Here is a 21357-nt window from a genome sequence, read left to right as displayed (position 1 = left end):
TGCGAACTGCCGTAGATGGTGTAGGCGTATTTCCCAGTTCAATGGGCCAATGGCGAGGACCCCAAAGATGTTTGTTCTGTCCCAGAATGACCACCTCGGTCTTCTCCCCATTCAGCTTGAGACAATTTCTCCGCATCCAGTCGGCCACAAGAGTGAGGCCCGACTTGAGTGCGGAGATGTTGTTTACGTCTCTCCCTGACAAGGAGAAGACAATCTGGGTGTCATCTGCGTAGGAAAACAGGGTTAGCCCAGCTTGTTCGACTACGGTTGCCAAGGGTTTAACATAAATATTAAATAATAAAGGGCTAAGAATTGAGCCCTGGGGGACGCCACGGGTGGAAGGACAAATGGCGGAGGCAGCTTTAGAAGAAAACACTTGGAAGCTTCGGTCACTAAGGAAAGACGCCAGCCAGGCCAAGGCCTGGCCTGCCACACCTAGAGATTTCAGAGAGTCAATGAGGATGGAATGTGACACGGTGTCGAAAGCTGCGCTCAAATCCAACAGGATGAGCGCCATGGTGTTTCCCTGATCGACACCGTGCCTAAGACTCTCTGTCACCCCCAGGAGGGCTGTCTCGGTTGAGTGCCTAGGCCGAAAGCCCGACTGAGAAGGATGGAGAAATCCAGTGTTTTCAACCAGTTTGGAGAGCTGAGAATTTATATGTCTCTCCAATATCTTTGAGAAAATTGGCAACAAAGATATAGGGCGAAAGTTAGCAGGATTTGAAGGATCTGCACCCTGTTTTTTTAATAACGGTACAACCATGGCGTGTTTCCAAGGTTGTGGGACATGGGCCTCGCTCAGAGAAGCGTTGAGTAATTTAATGATGGGGGGATGAGTGAGGGGGTCTAATTGTTTTAATATTTTGGCCGGGAGAGCGTCCTGTGGGGAGCCCGATCTCACACTATTTAAACAGGAGAGGAAAGAAATGGCGTCTAAGGGCTGCCAAGTAGTGACTACTGCATCAGTGTCATTGTTTTCCAATTTTTGGACTATGTCAAGGGCAGTGTACATAGTACCTGGAGGTGTAGTGAAATTTTCATAGATAAGATCAACTTTATCTATGAAGTAATCCGCTAAGGACTGACACTGAATGCCATCAAGTGCCGGGGGAGGAGGGATCGAGTTAGCACCAGTCAATTTTTTGACAACAGAGAATAGCACCTTTGGGCAGTTTTGTGCATCAGTCACAGTTTTCCTTATGTAGTCTGCTTTAGCAGTTTTACAACTGTAGTGGTATTTTTTTAAGGCTTCTTTATATGTGGCTTTACGTGAAGGAGAATAGCCTTGTCTCCATTTACGCTCCAAGGTCTTACAATGTGAGCGGAGGCTTTTAAGTTGTTCCGAATACCATGGAGCAGGAGGGTGGTGTGAAAATGCGGGCTTTGATGTCATTGGAAGCGCTGTATTGACTGCAGTGGTTAGCCAGAGTTCAGTGGCGCAATTGAGAGCGGCAGTTGGTAGTTCAACACATGGAAGTGTTTTGATCAGTAGTTTATTGAGTTCTGGCAAGTTAATCTTCCCCCAATTCCGAACTGGCCGCGTAGTTTCCACCTCAGGTCTTATTACTGTATCAGCCATGTCATAAGAGAAGGGGACAGCTAAGTGGTCGGACCAGGTGATTTGTAGGGCTTCACGAGAACAATCTAGGGACAGGTTAGATAGGATCGGGTCCAGTAAGTGACCGGCACAATGAGTGGGACCTGTGTTTAGAAGTTGAAGGTTATAACCTTTTGATCAGTTTGTCAATCCAACTCACGTGTCTTGTCAGCCTTAAAACCACCCAGAACAATCCATGAAGGATCTGTGGGCAGAAGCAGAAAAATACAGCACACACAAAAGAAAAACATGTCCAAAAGAAAAACATGTCCCATAACAGACAAAACAACACTTATAACTTTTAATCAAAAGACAAAACATAATGCACAAAAATAAATTTCCATTACTTAACTGTTATCATCTTGTCAGTCAGCTGGTGACACTAGGCTACCTTAGTGTAACTTTCTAAAAAGTAAAATTACTTCACTGATATTCCATGTTAGCTTTGGGCCACAATTTCCACTGTGAAAATTAAGTCTTAATTTGAAAATCATTTTTATATAGGCATATAGCCCTTAAAATTTCAAGCAAGAGCATCATTTTACTTTTTGTCTAGAATTAATGCAACATTTGTTAAGAAATAAAAACAACAGTCTTCCATAGACATTTCCTCAAGGCACTGGTCTTGCACAAGAATAGAACAAAGGAAGGCTTCTTGAGTTTCCTTTCTCAACTGCCCTGTCTCATCAGAGAAGCTAAAAATAGCCCCTCAGCGTGGGTTGAGCCTGGGCTGCTAGCCATCTGTTTTCCATCTACTCCTGGCCCCCACCTCCGTCCAAGGCTCTCCTGCTGCAGGCATTACACATTTCCATGTCAGAGAAGCTTTCTAAGCAGTGATTTCACCTCCTGGTTTACTCGCTCCTGTGTCTAGTCCCCACCTTACAGGCTTCAGGGTCACAATCTGCCTTCAATTTCTGCATCGCATTCTGCGCTCTTTAGCCCCCACCTTCTCCTCACTCTGAAGCTGTCAAAGACAAAAAGTCTTCCTAATTTCAGCTGAACTGCAATAATTTGCCCTATTGAAAAATTAATTTTGATATACAATTTATTTTCTGGGGATCATAATTGTATTTTCTAATCTCAGATTAGTAAAACGCTCACTGTGGATAATGTACAGCACATACCATATTAGCACAGAGCAGATTATGGGTTGTCACTTCACACAATGGTACTTATTTTATCAACCTCTAATGGATGGGAGTCTCAGCAGGTTCAGCTTGAATCAGAACCTACAACCGTCTGGACCCAGCACATTGGTTCACTGAACCACCAAGAACACAAAGCTGCATAGGAACAATTTGCAAATTCGAAATACCTACAATTTCTCTCAAGCTAAACTTTTAACCGGTCCCTAATTACTTTTCATTAATACTTTTGTACATTCGGGGTGTCATCAAATCACAGGGTTTGCTGTTTCCCTAGCCACACCCCTCTCAATTTCCTTTTGCTACGCATTGACGGTGATTAGACCAAATTAAACTTACTCCTCAACAATCTCACTTCTCAGAATTCTTTCACATATTCACAGTCATTCAATCACACGCTTTTTCCAGCGCTAGCAACATCCAAAACACAATTGACCATACCACAACATTCTTATTCACTAATAGCTTACTTACATTCAAATGAGCAATCTTACCAACATACAATCTCATATCTACATGGCCATGTTACACACACTCCCATATTTTATACTGCAGGCATATATTCGCCACTCACACACATTTTTCAACACGTGATTGAAAGCATGCCGGCGCTTTTTACCAACAATTCCAAATACCAAAATGACATGTACATTTCTTATGTAACGTTTTCTGCAGTTCAACCTATCCAAACTTGATGCATCCAAACAAACGAACCGAGCCCGTCGACTCCCGTTCGTGGAGAATTATTCAAAAGGATCAACAGGATCACAACAAGCAGTCTTCCAACAGACTGGCAAGAGGCTGTCAGACAGGGGTAACCACGAACTGGACTACGGACCATCCCATGACCTCCCTGGTTCACCACTGAGACTGTTCTGATGTAGTCCAAGCCGTACTTCAGATTTGTCTCATGGCTACCCAGTTATAACCACAGGCTTTTCCGAGTGCAATCCGGCCGTGTATTACTCACAGGTAACAACTAGGCATCTGATCAGTATCTCAAAATATCACAAAAGATCCGCGGAGTCTCTACAGTCAGTCCCTACCGGACCACCCTGCAAGACCTCCGTAATTCTCCTAGGGTCCTCACGACCCCTCAAATCAAATACAGTTAACTGTTCCAAATGCACCGCTTAATAGCGCGTGCTTCAAACAAATGCACCGCTCAACAGCGCATGTTTCAAACAAACAAATTACTCACCGGGTGCACCCAGGTACGAATGTTCGTTCTCCGCTGCCAACTTCTTACAACCAACACGGTCAGTTCCTGGGTTCAGCTCGTAGGACCCCGGTGAAGGGCCACTAGCAGTAGAGGGCACTCTGATCGTGGGTGCAGACCAAAAATGGTAGATTTTCAATTTTTTCTCTTCTTCTCACTCCACTCACTTGACCAGAACACCCCCAATCCTAACCACCCGGTTACGGGGGAGGAAGGCCCTATCACGGGGTCCCTTCGTGGCCGCCAACTGTAGTAATCTAATAGTAATCCCAAGGGCCACACTTACCAGTGGCCTGCAATATCAGGTCAATAATAAGCAGTTGGCAACGTAGAAGGTTCAAGCGTTTATTGGCCATAACAGAACTCTATATAGAGGAGCCTCATCGATCCTCACCAATCAGGTGCGCCGAGGAAGACTGCTGGCCCCTTGACAGAGTCACACTTATATACATAACAGATTCAGCATACAAAGCATTTTAAGTGGAAAAACACCAGTTAGCCCGAGAGCTCCTAAATGAGCTCATACCATCTGCCCGTATAAGGTTACTATCTTCTTCAGAGAAGGTCGGCCGGGTGACTCCCTTTCGTCTCGGGCCCAGAGGAATGTCTGCCATTACTCCCTTCTGCAGATGTGACCTTGGGCCTCAGATAGAAAGGAAAGACAGTTCACTTTCAGCTGCTCTCAGTAAATCAGACTCCAAGAGGGAGGGGGGAACTGTGCCATGCATGGAGCTACAGAATCAAGCGTCTGCATCAGAGGTCTTTCTGTCATTAACAAGCCTCTATTCCATATAACAGCAACATACAAAACATCCATTATAATGAACCTAACTGAAGGAAAGCAATGTAGCATAACAGGTCTCTTACTGAGAAGGCAAGAATAAGATAAAAGATTCCTCATTACAGGAACAATTCTATACACCTGAAGCTTGCCCATTACAAATATAGCTCAGTGGGTTGCAGCACATGAATAACAAACTGCGACTTCATATTGATTTAAACATCATAGATACATTGTGCTAACATTACATTGTACGAACAAACAGAATAAGACGTTTGAATCCCTCAACAATCACATGGAAGGTGGCCTGTGACGATCAGCAGACCACCATCCATGTTATTGATTTTCAAAAAAGAAAACCTTTTTAAAGTAGCCACGTTCCCTAAATGAAGTGGGGAATCTTTAAAAAAAGTTTCCTTTTTGGAACGTTTAATTGTAAGTTGATAGAGGTCTCCTGGACAACTGCATTCTCCTCCTGAAAATTGTACAACCAATACGCAAAGGAGAAGGGGCCCAAAGACGATTCAGAAAAACATACCACCTCAACTTGGGAGTCAGCAACCTTTTGATTGTGACTGGAATTATGGTTGTAAATAAAAAAAAGGCTTCTTAGCGGTGGCAAATCATCTGATTTTGTGCATTGGTGGGTTTGTGACAATTACACATTGTTGTATATCAGTCCCTATATTTTCTATTCCCCCACTTCTACTCTCTCACACCATCTGCATCTAGTAAGAAAGGACAACATAATGATATGGTTTTAACACAATGCATAACCTTTCCTTGAGAATCAATGTATTGTGTTTATCCATGGATATAAATGCAGAACCTCTCGGGCAGTGGCAGATACAGGTTAGCTGCTATGCTCCCAAACTTCCACTTGACTTGTGCCTATTGTACAGTTCATATTCAGTGCTCCTACTCTGAGATCAAGGTAGAAAGATTATTTGCTGATGATTACTTCTGTACCTCTGCAATCTGACCACATTTATACAATAAATGATTCTGAGAATATCGTTCTCTGAGTTTTATCCACCTACATACCCATCAGGAAGAACAAATAATTTGGAGGGAAAGAATTCTGGATAGAAGTCCATGACTTCTCCTTATTATTTCAGATTATCAAGTGTACATTATGCCTATGAGAACTGCCTGCAAGGTGTTAAATGTTAACTGCTTGCTACTTAGCCACTGTCTTCAAATCATCAATTCCATGTCCACTTCTGTCGATGTTTCTTTTACAAATCCATATCCTGCCTCAACAGACTCTTGGTGTTGGACAGAAGGCTGAATATTTAAGTGATTCGCTTGCAGCCCTGTAAGAATAGCTGCATTAACCGTACACCAGAAGTACAACCACAAGTGCCCACCAGTTCTGGCATTTCATCTGTGTTTGATGACATATTGATTTTAAACAGAGACTTTTTGTCTACAATGAAGAAGACATCCATGAGACAGAAGGTTGGTAGATTATTCAACAAGTGAAAGTCGCGAAAAACTTCTCAAGAATAAGCTATGCTCATGCCATGGAGCAGAGTTAAGTTCAGTTCCTGCGTACAGTATTCTAAAAAGAAGACGTTGGCTCAGCATAATTGTGTTCAACAAGAATGAGCATTATCTTTGATTTTATTCTATATATCTTCTTGGTAGTTATGATTTAAAACTTTAAGGCAACATATAAGCAACTGTCCATTCTTTGTGTGCAACGCTCTTCCTGCCCAAGCGGATTTGTAAAGCAGTCACGTAGCTCATTCATGCAATTATGCTACCAAGTAAAAGGGTTTCAAAGCACAACATTTCTCATAGTTGTGAACTTGTACAATGTCTTGAATGGATGAATATTACATTTTAATTTCTGTTAATGCAGCAGTTATTCCACCTCGGAGTGGTCATGGCATAGCACTGACAGGCTGAGAGACCAAGAAAATAAGGTATACCTCATATCATCTGAGGACCAAGCAACAAAAGTTGTACTATGTGGAGTTTGCCAATGTGGAGACTTTAAAAGGAATGCGACAGAGATGTTTTTGTCATGTAATCAGTGGTGTGCCATCATGTTTCTTCCTTTCCATTGAGTGTTTTTCAGAATCAGAGAGCCCCTACAAGTGTTACTTTGCCAAGTCCAAACTAACCATAAAACCAGCACAAACTAAAATTCTAAGACAGGACTCAGTACAATGAGTACCTTTGTAGACAGCAGGGTAACATCACAGATGTAGATATGAGCAGTGACTAAGACTATAAGGAAAATAGAGAATGGCCCTCTCTTTTTTTAATTAGAGTTATTTTCTTGCTGAAAACTTGAATGGTGAAATAAAAACTATGGAAATAATGAGAGAGGCCATGTAAATCTGCACTGCTGTACTACTACTACTACTATTACTACTTGAATGCCTTAGTGAACTGCCCAAAAACATTTGATGGAATATTGATATACAATTTGTACAAATAGAATGGAGCATGCACTCTTTGAACTTTTACTAATAGGGTGTTGACAATTCAGAAACAATTCACAAAGGCATTTCAAAATATATGTATTAGTACTACTTGAACTAATAAGTTTTTGGGTGCTCATCCTCAGGGACATTTATGAGCATATAAGTATACATGTCTTTGTGAATTGAAAGCCATGATTAGAACAGAAAATACAAGTTTTCATAAAAACAAGAATGTTAACACTTAAATTAAAGCACACATCAAGATGAAATTAATGCAATGAGCAGGGATATTGAGCACACTCACAGAGGTCCTTGTCTTCTTCATAACAATTTTTCTCCATGTTTATTACAGATGGTCAGTAATATTTCTTGCTTCTTTTTACAGTTACACAAGAGCAGTGTCTTGAAGTCCTTCAAGATTGGCTTTCTAAGGAGGGAGATACAATGTATTGGGATAGGCTGTCTCGAACCCTTCGAATCATTGGTCGTGACGATGTATCTCAAGGTAACACAATTTAAGATTCTACATGCTGTTTAAATCAAATTACTGTGTGAACCAGTCTTTAAAAACTGTATACTATGCTCTCTGTACTGAAGGCTCATGGTGTTGAAAGAAAATCTTCCCAGTAACAGTATCAACATCAAAACAAGTTGTAAAATTGCTAGCGAGGTGCCAAAGAGAAAATAGCATTTATCTTATAACACAAACCACCTGGTCAATAAAAAGCAACATAAATGTTATGCTTTTGAAATCACTAATCCAATATTCTTTTTTTTCAAAAAAAGCTGAAATCTTTGTTTGAAAATTAAGCCATTAGTTCAAAATAATTTTGGTTGAAGAAAAAAATGCCATTAAAAACCATGGAAAGAACTCAGAATTATTTATTGAATCTACTTTATTGTGCAATGAAAAGATCAGTAGAATGGATACTTGGCTGGCCATTATAAGTGGTGTGGTCTGACCCCTACGGTAACCTCATAAGCATGATGCTTAAATCGCTTCCATGACTACCTGAACCCCAGAAAGATCATGTTTGCCACATTGACTCTTCTACCCAGAATGTATGATGTTACAAAGCATACTTTTACATTGCAGTTTCTACAACGTAACTACCATTTCAACACATGTTTTTACAACGCAAGGAATTATAACGCATGTTCATAGAGATATATAGATGCAAAAACAACAATTGATGGACAGAATGCAGAACAATGTCATACATTCACCCCAATACAGAGATCTGGGCCTAAATCCATCGTTTTGTTTGCTCAACATGCCATTCCAGTTTGAACCCAGCCATATGCAAATCAGTCTTGACCCTGTGCCCAATGGGAACAGTCCAGCCCGAACTGCCAGGCCAGGTCCTCTCTGGACTGGAAACAAGCATTCTGCAGGGTGGTTACCTCAGGGAAGGTGCAGGTAACTAACGGAGGGCAATATTACTATTCTTACTCCACCGTGAGGTTGACTGAGGGAAGGTCCTGGACAGTGTTGACGGGCAAAAGTAGGGGCAAAATTAGTATTCTAACTTCCACCGGGTGTTGTCCTCAGGGAATGTGCTGGACTGAGTTGGGGGGGAAAAATAGTATTCTAACTTCACCAGGTGTTTGCCTCAGGGAAGGTGCAGATCAGTGGTGGGGGGCAAAATTACTAATCTAACTCCGCAGGATACTTGCTTCCGGCAAGGTGCTGGTCACTGGTGGGGGGCAAAATTAAAATTTTAACTCCGCCAGGTGCTTGACTCAGGGAAGGTGCTGGACAGAGTTGGAGGGCAAAATCATTATTCCAACTCCACCAGTTGTTTGTCTCAGGGAAGGTGCTGGACAGAGTTGGGGTACAAAATGACTATTCTAACTCCACAAGGTGTTTGTCTAAGGGATGAAGAAGATCAGGAGTGGAGGGTAAAATTCCTACTCTAACACTGCCAGATGTTTGACTCAGGGAAAGTGCTGGACAGTTGTGTGTGCAAATGTCCTATTCTGCTATGCCGGAAGTTTGCCTTACAGAAGCTGCTGGACAGAGGTGGGGATCAAAACTTACTATACTAACTCCTCAGGGTGCTTACCTCAGGGAAGGTGCTGGTCAGTGGTGCGGAAGCAAAGTGCTATTCTCACTCTGCAGGGTGCTTACCTCAGGGAAGGTGCTGGTCATTGGTGTAGGGCACAATTACTATTCTAACTCCACGGGGTGCTCATCCAAGGTGGAGGTCACTGGTGGTGGGCAAAGTTACTATTCCAACTCCACCGGGTGTTTTCCTCACAGAAGGTTCTGGCACGGTCCAGAACCTTCTCTGCGGAAAACACCCTTTCGGGGGACAACATTACTATCCTAACTCTGCCAGGTGAATGTCCCAGAGAAGGTGCTGGACAGTGGCAGGGGTCCAAATGACTTGACTGTTTGACTCAGGGAATGGGCTGGACAGCGGTGGTGGTAAGATTTTCTATTCTATCTATGCCAGATGTTTGCCTCAGGGAAGGTGCTGGACAGTGGTGGGTGGACAAAGTAATATTCTAACTCTGCTGTGGGTTTGCCTCAGGAAAGGTGCTGGACAGTTCTGGGGCAACAACTAACTAATGTAATTCCAATGTATGCTTACCTCAGAGAGGCTGCTGATTAATCCTGGGAGGGTCAACATTATTATTATAGCCACTGGATGCTTACCAATTAAAGGTGCTGGTCTGCAGTTGGTTTAAGAAATGTAATAATTTTACAGTTAAACATAATGTAATTGTGTTTTTTTTCTCTCGTTTATTAAAATAAACATCAAAAAAAGCATTCTGGCCAAACCAGCAGCTGGTCGACAAAGCCTATTCAGATGCATGTGGTCGTGATACAAATGACAATCTGAGGTAAATTTTTGTAAAACCTACTGGTATAGCCGATAATAACCACATCTTTTCTCTTTAGTGTCCCAAATGGAAAAGCATCAATAATCAGTTTTTACAAATCCAAGAAAATGCAATTGAGACAAAATGCTTACAGTATCAATCACTTCCAAAAACCTCAATTAATGTGAACTTTTCTTTTCAGACCTACACGACAACATCCAGAAGCAACACAATCAAGCAAACCTTATCACCTAGAAATAAACCAATGCCACCTAAAGTACAAGCAATCAGGCAAAGGAACCCGATCAAGGCAAAGCTAAACATATTGAAGAAATTGAAATAGCTCTCTTCCTTTTCACAGGAGTCTGCAATAAACCATAGTACCAAGTCATAGGTAGCATATTCATAGTAAAAAATAGAATAAAAACCATATTCTTTAAATAGTCAACGGGCAGCTACTGAATTATTACCCTTCTTTTGCAGATTTTAAAGAATAAAAACTTGCAATTAAAAAAAATCACTTTATGTTTTTTAGAAAACAAATCAGTATGGCAAGTAGAGGAGAGGCTTTTTACATCAAGTCCAACAGTGGCAACAAATTATTAAAATATGGAGGCTATATTTATTGTAAGGAGAGATTAACTGAGCTGAGGAGTCATTGGAGGTGTGTGAAATATTACTCATCCTATTGCACAGGCATTACTCTTGGTGACACTGTTGAAAGTACCACAGAGCATAACCACTCTGCCTCTGCAATAGAGATAGAGGTTAGAGAAAACATAAATGAAATGAAAGAATTTGCATTCACCTCCAATGAACCCTGTGGCTCAGTTTTGAGGGAGTTATCCCGAACCATCCCTTTTCATGTAGTAAGTTCTATGCCCACATTCCCTAATTTAAGAAGAATCATCCAAAGGAAAAAGCAGGTAAGTAACCCTCAACGTATAACACCCCAAACATTTTCTGATATTAATATTCCCCATGAGCTAACTGTTACAGTTACTAATGAAACCTTTATTTTGCATGACAACAAAAACCCTCAGAAAAGGAAACTAATCTTTAGCACACCGCATAACCTTCTAAATTTGGAGACTAGTGTTATTTGGATGATGGATGGGACGTTTAAATGCACACTTCATCCATTCAGCCAAATATACACTATGCACTCCTAAATTAATAACAATGTAGTCCCCTTAGTGTATAGTTTACTCCCTGATAAGCACTCCTCAACATACAATGAAATTTTAACAGTGGTTAAAACTAAAACATAGCATAAAAGTCCTAGAAAAGTGATTATTGATTTTGAATTACCCATGATTAACTCAATCACCAAATTATATACTGAAACCCAAATTCAAGGATGTTTTTTTTCACTTTTCACCGGCTTATTGGAGAAAAATTAAAACAAAACCATAGTTGAGGATTACATATCAGGCAGTAAACTGCAATTTCAGATGTAAATACTACAGGCCTGATTACAGTGATGGTGAAAGCCCGTCAGTGGTGGTCCCACCGCCATCGCAATATTGTTTTCCGCCCGGCACATTAGGATGGCGGGCAGATGGGTGGTGCTCAGAGAGACCAACCGCCACGGATTCAACCGTCAAAGGGAACATCAATCCCTACAATGGTGGTGGTGCCTGCCACGCACCACCGTAGGGGTTATGATGTCCCTCCCCGCCGGCCGTTTCATGGCGGTTTACCTGCCATGAAAAGGCTGGCAGAATGGGACGTTGGAGGCCCATACTGGGGCCCCCTTCTCCCTGGCCCTCAGTTTTGGGTTTAGGGAGTCACCTATGGTGCCCCTCTACATATCCCTGTAGCATGTGACAGACATTGCATGGTGCCTGCCATGTAGCGCATGGATATAATGTAATGTCCATTTTTTCTACTGCGGCATGTGCTGCAGATTGCAGCACCCGCCACAATACAAAATATAGACATTGCGACCGCCGTGGTGGCTGACGCATCCTAATTCGGTTGGTGGGACCAACTTGTAGTTGGGTGGTCCCGTTTCCGAATGGATAGCAGTCGGCTGTACGTCCGCCCGCCATTCTAATGAGGCCCTAATGCCTTGTTCCTTCTGACTGTGTGGATGAATACTACAGATCAATTTCTGAATCAGAATATTTTATGACGAATGAAGACAAATTGTCTCCCCTTCTAAATTACTTTGAGGACACATGGATTGGCCATCTAAGCATGTCAGGTCGCAGGAGGAAATCAAGGTTTCATATGAATTGGTGGAACTGTTACACATCGGCTTAGAGAAAGGAGCAAAGACTAATAATGCCATAGAGGGATGGTACAACTCCTTCAATAAATCAATCGGAAAGTCTCACTGTAACTTTTATCATTTTTTGGGAAATTTTGAAGAAGGAGCAAAGTTTACAAGAAATGAGAATTGCGCTATCATTAACCCTGGGTGGTGAACTATGCTCCGCTCGCGGAGTTTGCGTAGTTTTGGTAACTTTGCGGTTCGCGTAGAATGCGTAGTTACTGAATACTACGCAATCTGCGACGTAGCGGAGCTGTTTTTCTTCTTCGCGCGCTCAATATGCGTTCTCGCATGCGCGGTAACGACTTACCGCGATTCTGCATTCACCGACTCGATTTTCTATCCGTTCGCGTGCGCAACGAGATTTGGAATCGCGATCTGACTTCCGGCGGCAGTCGTGGTCAAAAAAACTCGTCAGATTGTGATTTGGCTGTAGTTTTTTGTGCAAGGAGTCCTTTTTCTTTTTTTACTTTTTTTTTCAAGAGGAAGGAAGTGCCCCTGAGTCTGCAACTTCCTGTTCCTGTCCAGCAGGCTCCTCCCAGTGCTTTGTCCATGTGCTGTTCACTTTCATTTGGATTTGGAGCTGGAAGGATCACTTTTTGTGTCTCTCTGCTGCATCATATCATTGGATTGGATTTGAGGACTTTTTGATTTGAAATTTTACAATTAAGTTGGAGAATTGGTGTACTTGTTTGTTTGATTGGGCCTTGTTTGTAGTGTACCTACATTTTTGGGGGATTTTCATCATTTTTAAAATTTATTGTTGTGGGTGGCCTGTAATTTCAGTAGGGGCCTAATTATTTTTCTTTGAAATTTCAGCCAGTAGGCCCAGATGTACCCACGGGTGCATGTTTCTGTGGTGTCTGTTGAATTTAAACATCATGTAGGGCATGGATGGTATTGGATTGAATTGCTGAATGTGGTTTGTGGGGTATATTTCACTTTTTGTGTGTGTGTGTTAATAAATAAATACCTTTGTTGGATGTGTGTGTGTGCTTGCTCTGTAACTTGCAAACGTTCGTAGCCCTGTTGATTTTCATTTTTGCATTTTCGTATTAAAGATGTGTTGTTTAGCAGGCCTCCTTTGTCTGGTCATATAGGCCTGCTTGAGTTCATTGTTTTCCATGGCCTGTTGTGACTATGAGTGACCATGTGGCTTGGGGCCATTTTGTGGTGGTAGTTTAGTAGTGTGCTGCTTTTTCCATATAGGCCTGCATGTCTTTTCTTTGTTCCCCTTGGCTTATGCTTGTTGTTGTTGTGGCCTGTCCATGTGGGTGGCGGCCATTTTGTGAAGGCAGGCAGTGTGCTTTTGCCATAGGCTTGCATTGTCTGTCTTCCATTTCTTTTTGTTGTGGGTGGCTAGCGGCCATTTTGTGGAGCCATTCAGGCTGTGTGCACTGCTTTTGCCCTAGACCTGCATTCACTGTCTGTCTTCACTTTCTTGTTATTGTGTGTGGCCTGGCCATGTGGGTGGCGGACATTTTGTGGAGTTAGGCAGTGTGCTTGCTTTTGCCATAGGCTTCAGTCCCAAGCTTGTGGCCTAGTCTGCCATTAGGCCCAGAGGAAGTCATCATGGGTGCATAAAAACTGTTTCTGTGATGTCTGTTGATTTTTAACATCATTAATGGCATGGATGGCATTTGGATTGAATTGCAAAATGTGGTTTTTGGGGTGGAATTTCAGTTTTTTGGTGTGTGTTAAATAAATAGGCTTTTCAGCCAGTAGGTAACCCTAGGTGTTCAGCTCGCGCAGTTTTGGCAACTCTGCACTGCGCGACAACGCAGACTTACACTTTTTGTCTTCTTCACACGCTCAATATACGTGTTCGCGCACGCGATAACGACTTTTTGTAAAGATCGCAATGCCAAACACGAAGAATTTGCAATCTGGCAAAGAATATCTCTCGAGCAGCATAAAACATTCTCGAAAATGATGATTTTGTTCATTTTGCTAAAAAAACTACTCAGGTTGTCATTTGGCTGTAGTTTTTTGAGCAAGGAGTAATTTTTCTTTTTTTTTACAATTTTTTAAAAGAGGAAGGACGTTCCCCAGATTCTCCAGCTTCCTGGTCCTGTCCTTTGTCTTCACTTTTTTGTTATTGTGGCTGGCCTGACCATGTGGGTGGCGGCCATTTTGTGAATCCAGGCATTGTGCTTTTGCCATAAGCCTGCATTGGCTGTCTTGTCTTCCTTTTCTTGTTGTTTTGGGTGGTCTGGCCATGTGGTGGCGGCCATTTTGTGTGACCAGCCACTGTGCGTTTGCCATAGGCCTCCAAGCTTCTGGCCTAGTCTGCCAGTAGGCCCAGAGGTACTCATCAATCATCATGGGTGCATGAAGCAACTGTTTTTGTGGTGTCTGTTGAATTTAAACATCATTTAGGGCATGGATGGCATTGGATTGAATTGCAAAATGTGGTTTTTTTTCTGGGGTACATTTAACTTTTTGGGTGTGTTAAATAAATGCCTTTTTTGCATGTGTATGTGTTGTTGTTGTGGTGTGGTTGTTGTGTAACTTTCCAACCTGTTTTTAGCCATGTGGGTTTTCTTTTTTGCATTAAAGCTGTGTTGTTTATCAGGCATCATTTGTCTGGCCATATAGGCCTGCTTGAGTTCATTGTTTGCCGTGCCTTGTGCCTGTGAGTGACCATGTGGCTGGGGGCAATTTTGTGGTGGTAGTTAGTAGTGTGCTGTTTTTGCCACATAGGCCTGCGTGTCTTTCCATTGTTCTTCTTGTCTTACTGCGTCCAAATCCATCCCCATTGCCAGCTGCAGCTCCCTGATGCTGCATCCATCCCACGTGATGCACAAATTTAGGCCAAAGAGGCTCCACTACATTTTTGTTTTTGTTCTTTGCTATTCTTATTCTTCCTCAGTGTACACAGTACACCAGGAAAGCCCTGGCCTTGTTGTCAAAGTCTCATAAATGGCTACACTGTTGTTGTTCACTGAGTTACTAAAATTTAATAATTGTGACCACCACACACTAAGAAGTTATATATTATATTAGTTTGATTGTACTATCTTTTGACTTATGTTCTTCTGGCTTTTTTGCTTTTAGGTGCACAAAAGACTGAGGAGGAGGTGTGTCATCATCGCCCATTGTGCTGCAAGACAGACGTCCTGCTGCTGTACATGACGTGACGTGTGAGTGAGCTGACCAGACATCTCTTGCAACTTGTGCAACTGACTGAGTGCTGCTGACATCTGAAGAAGATGGCCCCGAAGAAAGCAGGTACCAGGTCTTCTAGTACCAAGAAAGTTGCTATTGAGAAGAAGGAACAGAAGGAAGTGACACTTAAGTCTGGTGCGCCGCCCAAAACCTTTTTTGGGAAACCAAAAATGATGCCTGCAGCAGCGGTGTCCGGGGGGCAAGCTGGGGGCAGCACCTCCATATCAGCGGGCCCAACCCACCAACCCAGGCCCAAGCACATGAGTGTGGAAGAGGTAGCCAGCCTAATGGTGGAAACCAGTGATGCTGAGCCTGAGCTAAACTTATCTCTATCTCAAAGTAGTACCCAATCGACGCAGGAGGAAACACAGCAGATAAGTGGTCAACAACAACAGCCGCAACCACCGCCCGCAATAGTAGTTGTTGTTCCTCCCGAAGTAGGGGCAGTTCAGGAAATTGAGCCTCATGCTGAGGAAGAAGAAGAGGAAGCCACTCATTCAGAAGATCCATTGTCTTCCAAATCCCCAGCAAGGAAAAGGAGGGTTAGTCCATCAAGTTTTCGCCAATCCCCCCTTCTGATGATCTAGATGCCACTTGGAAGCCACAAACTGAGTCTGAGAGGGAGACACATCCCAAGAGTAGGCTAGGGAAAAGTAAGGTTCCAGATAGCCTTACACTTATGGAGGTTGATGTAGAACAGCAGGATGATGATGATGAGCCAGTCATCACGAACATCACTCCCGGCCCCGAGGAGATGGAGACCAACATTATTACCCTATCCAAAATCGCAGCGAGGGATGTAGCACGCATACCTCCAACACAGGTAACACCAACACGACCTACAGCTTCCATATTTGCATTAGCAAAGGCCCGGCAGCGACCTACATCCAGCACAACCCCCACCTCAGTAGAAGTAGGTAGTGGTACAGCACAGAGTCAAATTTAACGCACACCCTCCAGTTCATCCGGCATTGGAAATGGCACCTCCAGCAGGAGGCAAAAGTTAAGCTCCCCAGTTTGGGACTTCTTTACGGTTAGCTAAAAGGAGGAGAACATTGCTGTATTCTCCATTTGTGATATCTCTGTTAGTAGGGGTAAGCTTGGTACAAACTATGGTACCGGAGGCCAAATAACCCATCTGAAAAAACAGCACTTGATCAACTAGGAGGACCGCCTTCGCATCATAAAAACTGCAACCATTGGTGTTGGTGGGGATAAACGAGTAGAAGAAGAAGATCCGATCACGGTGGGAGAGGAAGGACAGGGAGACATTCTCTCTGGTAGTGGTACACAAAGTAGCCCTGTCCCCAGCAGTGCAGTGTTATTGTCGCCCACATCTTCAGCAACATCTCAGTGGCACAAGAGTAAGAGTCAGCCTGAGACAGCAAGGAGTGCTGCAATGAAAAAAAGTGCGTTGTTGAGACTCAGAGAAAGAAAAACCATGCAGCCCACCATTCTCAGCACGTTTAGGAGGGAGGGGCAGTACGAACGCAACCACCCAATAGCGCGTTTGTACAATGCGAAGCTGGCTAAAATGTTAGCACTGGACCTTCTCCCGTTTTCTTTTGCTTGAGGGGGTGGGTTTTCTGGAATTTGTGACAGTCATCTGCCCAAAATGGCAGGTTCCCACCCGCTACTATTTTGCCAGAGTTGCTGTTCCAGCACTACATCATGACGCGCTGGAATTGCCTGGAAACGCCTTGAAGCAGAGTGTTGTTCAGAGTATCCACCTGACAACAGACATGTGGACCAGTTGCCAAGCTACAGGTTACATGTGCATGCCACTCGCAAACATGCAACTGTAGCCATGTTTGCCATGGAGAAATCAAATTTTGGATGAGTTTAACAGCAAGATCTTTGAGTGGCTGCGCCCAAGAGGGCTTAACATTGGTTTTGTTGCCATGGACAATGGCAGTAATGTAGTTAGGGCCATGAAAGATGGTGGCTATTTCAGGGTCCCGTGTTTGGCACACTGAATTAACATTGTTGTTCAAGACTTTCTGAAAAATGAATACAAAGTCAGCAACTTACTGGCCACCTGCAGAAGAATATCCACACATTTTAGCCATTCTTTTAAAGCCCGGAAGCAGCTGAGGGTCATTCAACGTGAGCATAAAATGGCGGTCAAAGCACTCATCCAGGAGGTGCCAACACGTTGGAACTCAACTTATTATATGCTTGATCGTCTCTTTGGGCAGTACATACCATTCAATGCTTATGTCATGCAAAGATTAGGGGATCCTACTGTAAGAGGCATGACCGCTGAGATGGGCCAATGGGACCTCGTTAAATGCCTGACAGAGATGCTACTTCCTTTTGAGGTCTTCACACGTGAAGTCAGCAGGGAGGACTGTACTAAGGGCCAAGCTATCCCATTCATGCACATGCTAGAGCAACAGCTGAAGGAGATGTCTGAAACGTATGCAGGTGTGGATGACAAACAAGGCGCATATTATTTGGAGGAACCCTTAGCCGTTCGCTTATCTGAAAATACAAGGATTCAAAATAACATTGTGTCACATCCACATTACATTGCTGCCACAATTTTGTATCCACGGTACAACGTATTTCTGAACAGTAAGGCAGTAATTCCTTTTTCAGAAGTGGATGTTGCCAAGTACAAAAATTTGATAGCTGAGCAAGTCATTGACTTTGAAAACGAACGGCTGGTAATTAGAGGCCCCCCGCCCCAGGCCAGAACAAGTACTACAGGGGAGATTCCAGAGTCAAGTTCTACTTCAGAGCCTGAGGGCAGTGCATTTGCCTCCCAGCAGTCACCGACACCAACACTACCAAAAACATCAACAACAGCAAGAACAGGATCATCCACACTACAATCGGCAACTGATTGGTTTCTACGTCAGGGGTATGGTAATTCCAGTGCTGATGCAAAGCCAAAAGAGGCCGAGCACATCGGAGCACCCCTGAGCATTGAGCGGACAGTCCAGGCCTATCTGGATGACCCAACAGAGGTCTTCATGGATCAAAACCCATTGGTGTATTGGTATGGAAAAAGAAGCCAATGGACAGTGCTCAGCAGGCTGGCGATAAAGTATCTGGCTTCTCCTGTTGCAAGTGTCTCTTCTGAGTGTGTTTTCAGTGCTGCTGGTGCCATTATAACTTTGAAAAGGACCAGTCTCTCGCCCAAAAGCGTGGAGAGGTTAACCATGATCAAAATGAATCAGCACTTTATACCACCGGACTACAAAATACATGAATCACAGCAGGAAGAGGAGAGTGACTTTGATGATGTCCTCTTCCCTCTCAATTAGGCTTTCAAATTGTTACTTTCTACCTTCCTTTATTTGTGTGTGTATCTGTCTTTTTCTGCTTCCAATCAAATCACAACAAATCCATCACCACCGTCTTTTCTTTTTTAGTTCCCTATTGGAGTTGCACCTTTGTGCATTTCACTGCCCACTCCTCCGAGTCCTGCTCCATCTTCCTGACTTGCCCTAAATACATTTCCCTCAAGTCAGACATTGGATGGAGAATAGTACAATAAATGTTGCCTCTAACAGTCCCTCCAGAAGAAGTGGAAAGTGACTATACAGCTATCCTCCTTTTGTTTCTGAGCCAAAACGCATCACTGTCAGAACTGGGCTACCACCTCGGCAGGCATAAAAGCTCATCAATGTCAGAAAAGAAGGTACTTGGCAGAGAAAGACAAGAGACTCTTCGAAGAAACTTGCTGACTTGTCACATTTCTGCAAACTCAATTGACCAATGACCGCTACCCAGGCCGCGGCCCATCTCACAGCACTGACCATGCAAACCAACTTCAACTGCAACAAAGTGCCACAGATGAGTAAGAAAACTGAAACAGAGACTAACACTCAAAATGAATGTGGAGTAATATAATGAGGCCACTGGCTTGGTAAAAAAAAACACACACCTGTCAGAAAGAACTATGCATCTGATAGCCAAAGAGAAGAGCAAGACAGGTAATGTTGGCATGCGTTGTATGCAGACTCAGAGTGATTGCTGTTTTTTGTGTTGATGTTGATGACGTTGTGCATGAAGTCGAACTGTAACAGTAATTAATCTACCAACCAAAAGTGATTCAAGTGACAGTCAATGTTTCCCTTCTTGTTGTTTAATATCCAAATTGTACTCCTACTACTGTAGGCCAATATCCGTTGCAATTTTTAATATGGAATATGGACTTAGTCTGAGTCGTACTCGGTACACTACAGACTGAGTTGGAGTTGGCCAACACGTACAACACCATGATGATGACCATACTATCTTCGCAGTCAGTCAGTTGGATCGGAGATGATTGATGGAATACCTCTGGGCATTTCAAATCAAGTGGCATAAAAGGTAAATAAGTCAACAACCACAGCAGACCTACATGTCTGTGTAGTGGTGGAGTTGAGTAGTCACGACTCGCGAGTGTACTAGTGAAGGTATGACTGACAGTCGTGTGTTGATTTAGTTGCTTACTTTGGAAAATGCTATGTTGCTGTATATGTGTCCTCCTGTAACTGTTTCTGGTTAATAGCGCAGTAAACAGACTTGTTGTTTAATAACAAAATTGTACTTCTACTGTAGGGCTATCCATTGGATATTTGAATATGGACTCACTCGGTACACTACAGACTGAGTTGGACACCATGATCATGATGACCACATATACTCTTCACAGTCAGTCAGTACTTAGGATCGGAGATGATTGATGGAATAACTTTGTTTAATGAAGTGCGATAAGGGAAACACAAGTCAACAAGATCCACAGCAGACCTACATGTCCGTGTAGTGGTGGAGTCGAGTTCAGTGGTATGACTGACAGCGGTGCATTGATTTATTGACTTAATTTTGAAAATGCTGTGTTGCTGTATATGTGCTCTGTCTGGCTCTGTCAAAATTTCAGCTACATGGAGGTTTAGTCATGGCCCGGTGCCGTGGGCATGCTCTGTCCTGTTGGTGTACCTTAAAAAAACAGAGTAGACAGACATGATGTATCTATCCATGCCACCTCAGTCTAAAAGTGTTCTCCTCTCTGTCTTGTTGCACTTCACCGTAATTGATGCATTTTTTTATTAATTGATTTTTCAATTTCCCATTTGTTTTTCCATTTACAGGCCGGCTTTTACCCTGTGCTATACTTGGAAAAACAACACACACTTACCTTCCCAAGGAATCTACATGTGCCAGTCAGGCAGTGACATCACCCAATATTGATGGACGGAGCATCCATGGAAGGGACTGAGGACCAAGAGGAATGCCGAGATGCAACTCCCCATTTGACCAGGATAACACAGTAACAGTATCAACTTTCTTCATCTTTTAAACAATTTGATTCATTTTTTGTCTTCAATCATTAATACCGTGTGTTGTTGTTATTATTAATTATGTTTGCTCTCTGCTTATAATTCATCCCTAAAGCTATTTTTACATTTTCTTTGCTATCTTTAACAGTAAGTCCGGTACAACAGAACAGAACACAAACTGTATGTAATCTGTGTCTCTATGAGGGCAGACAGGCAAGGCAAAGTGCATAATATTAATATACTGATGCCCTGCACTGTCTAATTTTCTAGTAGCAGTTAGTAAGTTTTACTTATCATTAACCATCAAGTTATCATCATCATGCATGCATTTCCTTTTTCACCCTTAACACATTTATGGATATGGTAGTCTACAAAGATTGTGTTTTCCTTTGTTGTTTGTCCATGCGTACTGTTTTTCTTTGTCAAACCTTTCCCCAAACCCTCCTTCCCAACCATTCATCAAACCCTAACCCTCTTGCCCCGGGCTGTGTGATTTATTGATTTATTGAGGTGTGACTACATTAATGTACACCAATAACTGATCACACGCTTGCTGGGGCGGACGTGGCGAAAGCAACACTAATTCATTTTCAAGGCAGGGGAAGGTTCTTCTTCTGCTTGCCCAC

General features: G+C 42.9%; 1 protein-coding gene across 1 annotated transcript in view; it reads left to right on the top strand.

Annotated features, from left to right (window-relative positions):
* The window catches only part of TMDD1 (transmembrane and death domain 1), a 351271-nt gene that overhangs the window by 33727 nt on the left and 296187 nt on the right, over positions 1 to 21357 (top strand). Inside the window, exon 3 of the mRNA XM_085641018.1 lies at positions 7569 to 7688. Within this exon, the coding sequence (XP_085497144.1) occupies positions 7569 to 7688 (120 nt within the window). The remainder of the gene's footprint in view (positions 1 to 7568; positions 7689 to 21357) is intronic.

Source organism: Triturus cristatus, chromosome 1_1 (assembly GCF_964204655.1).
Source record: "Triturus cristatus chromosome 1_1, aTriCri1.1, whole genome shotgun sequence".
In the NCBI taxonomy this organism is placed as follows: Eukaryota; Metazoa; Chordata; class Amphibia; order Caudata; family Salamandridae; genus Triturus; species Triturus cristatus.
This window is presented reverse-complemented; position numbering and strand designations above follow the sequence as displayed.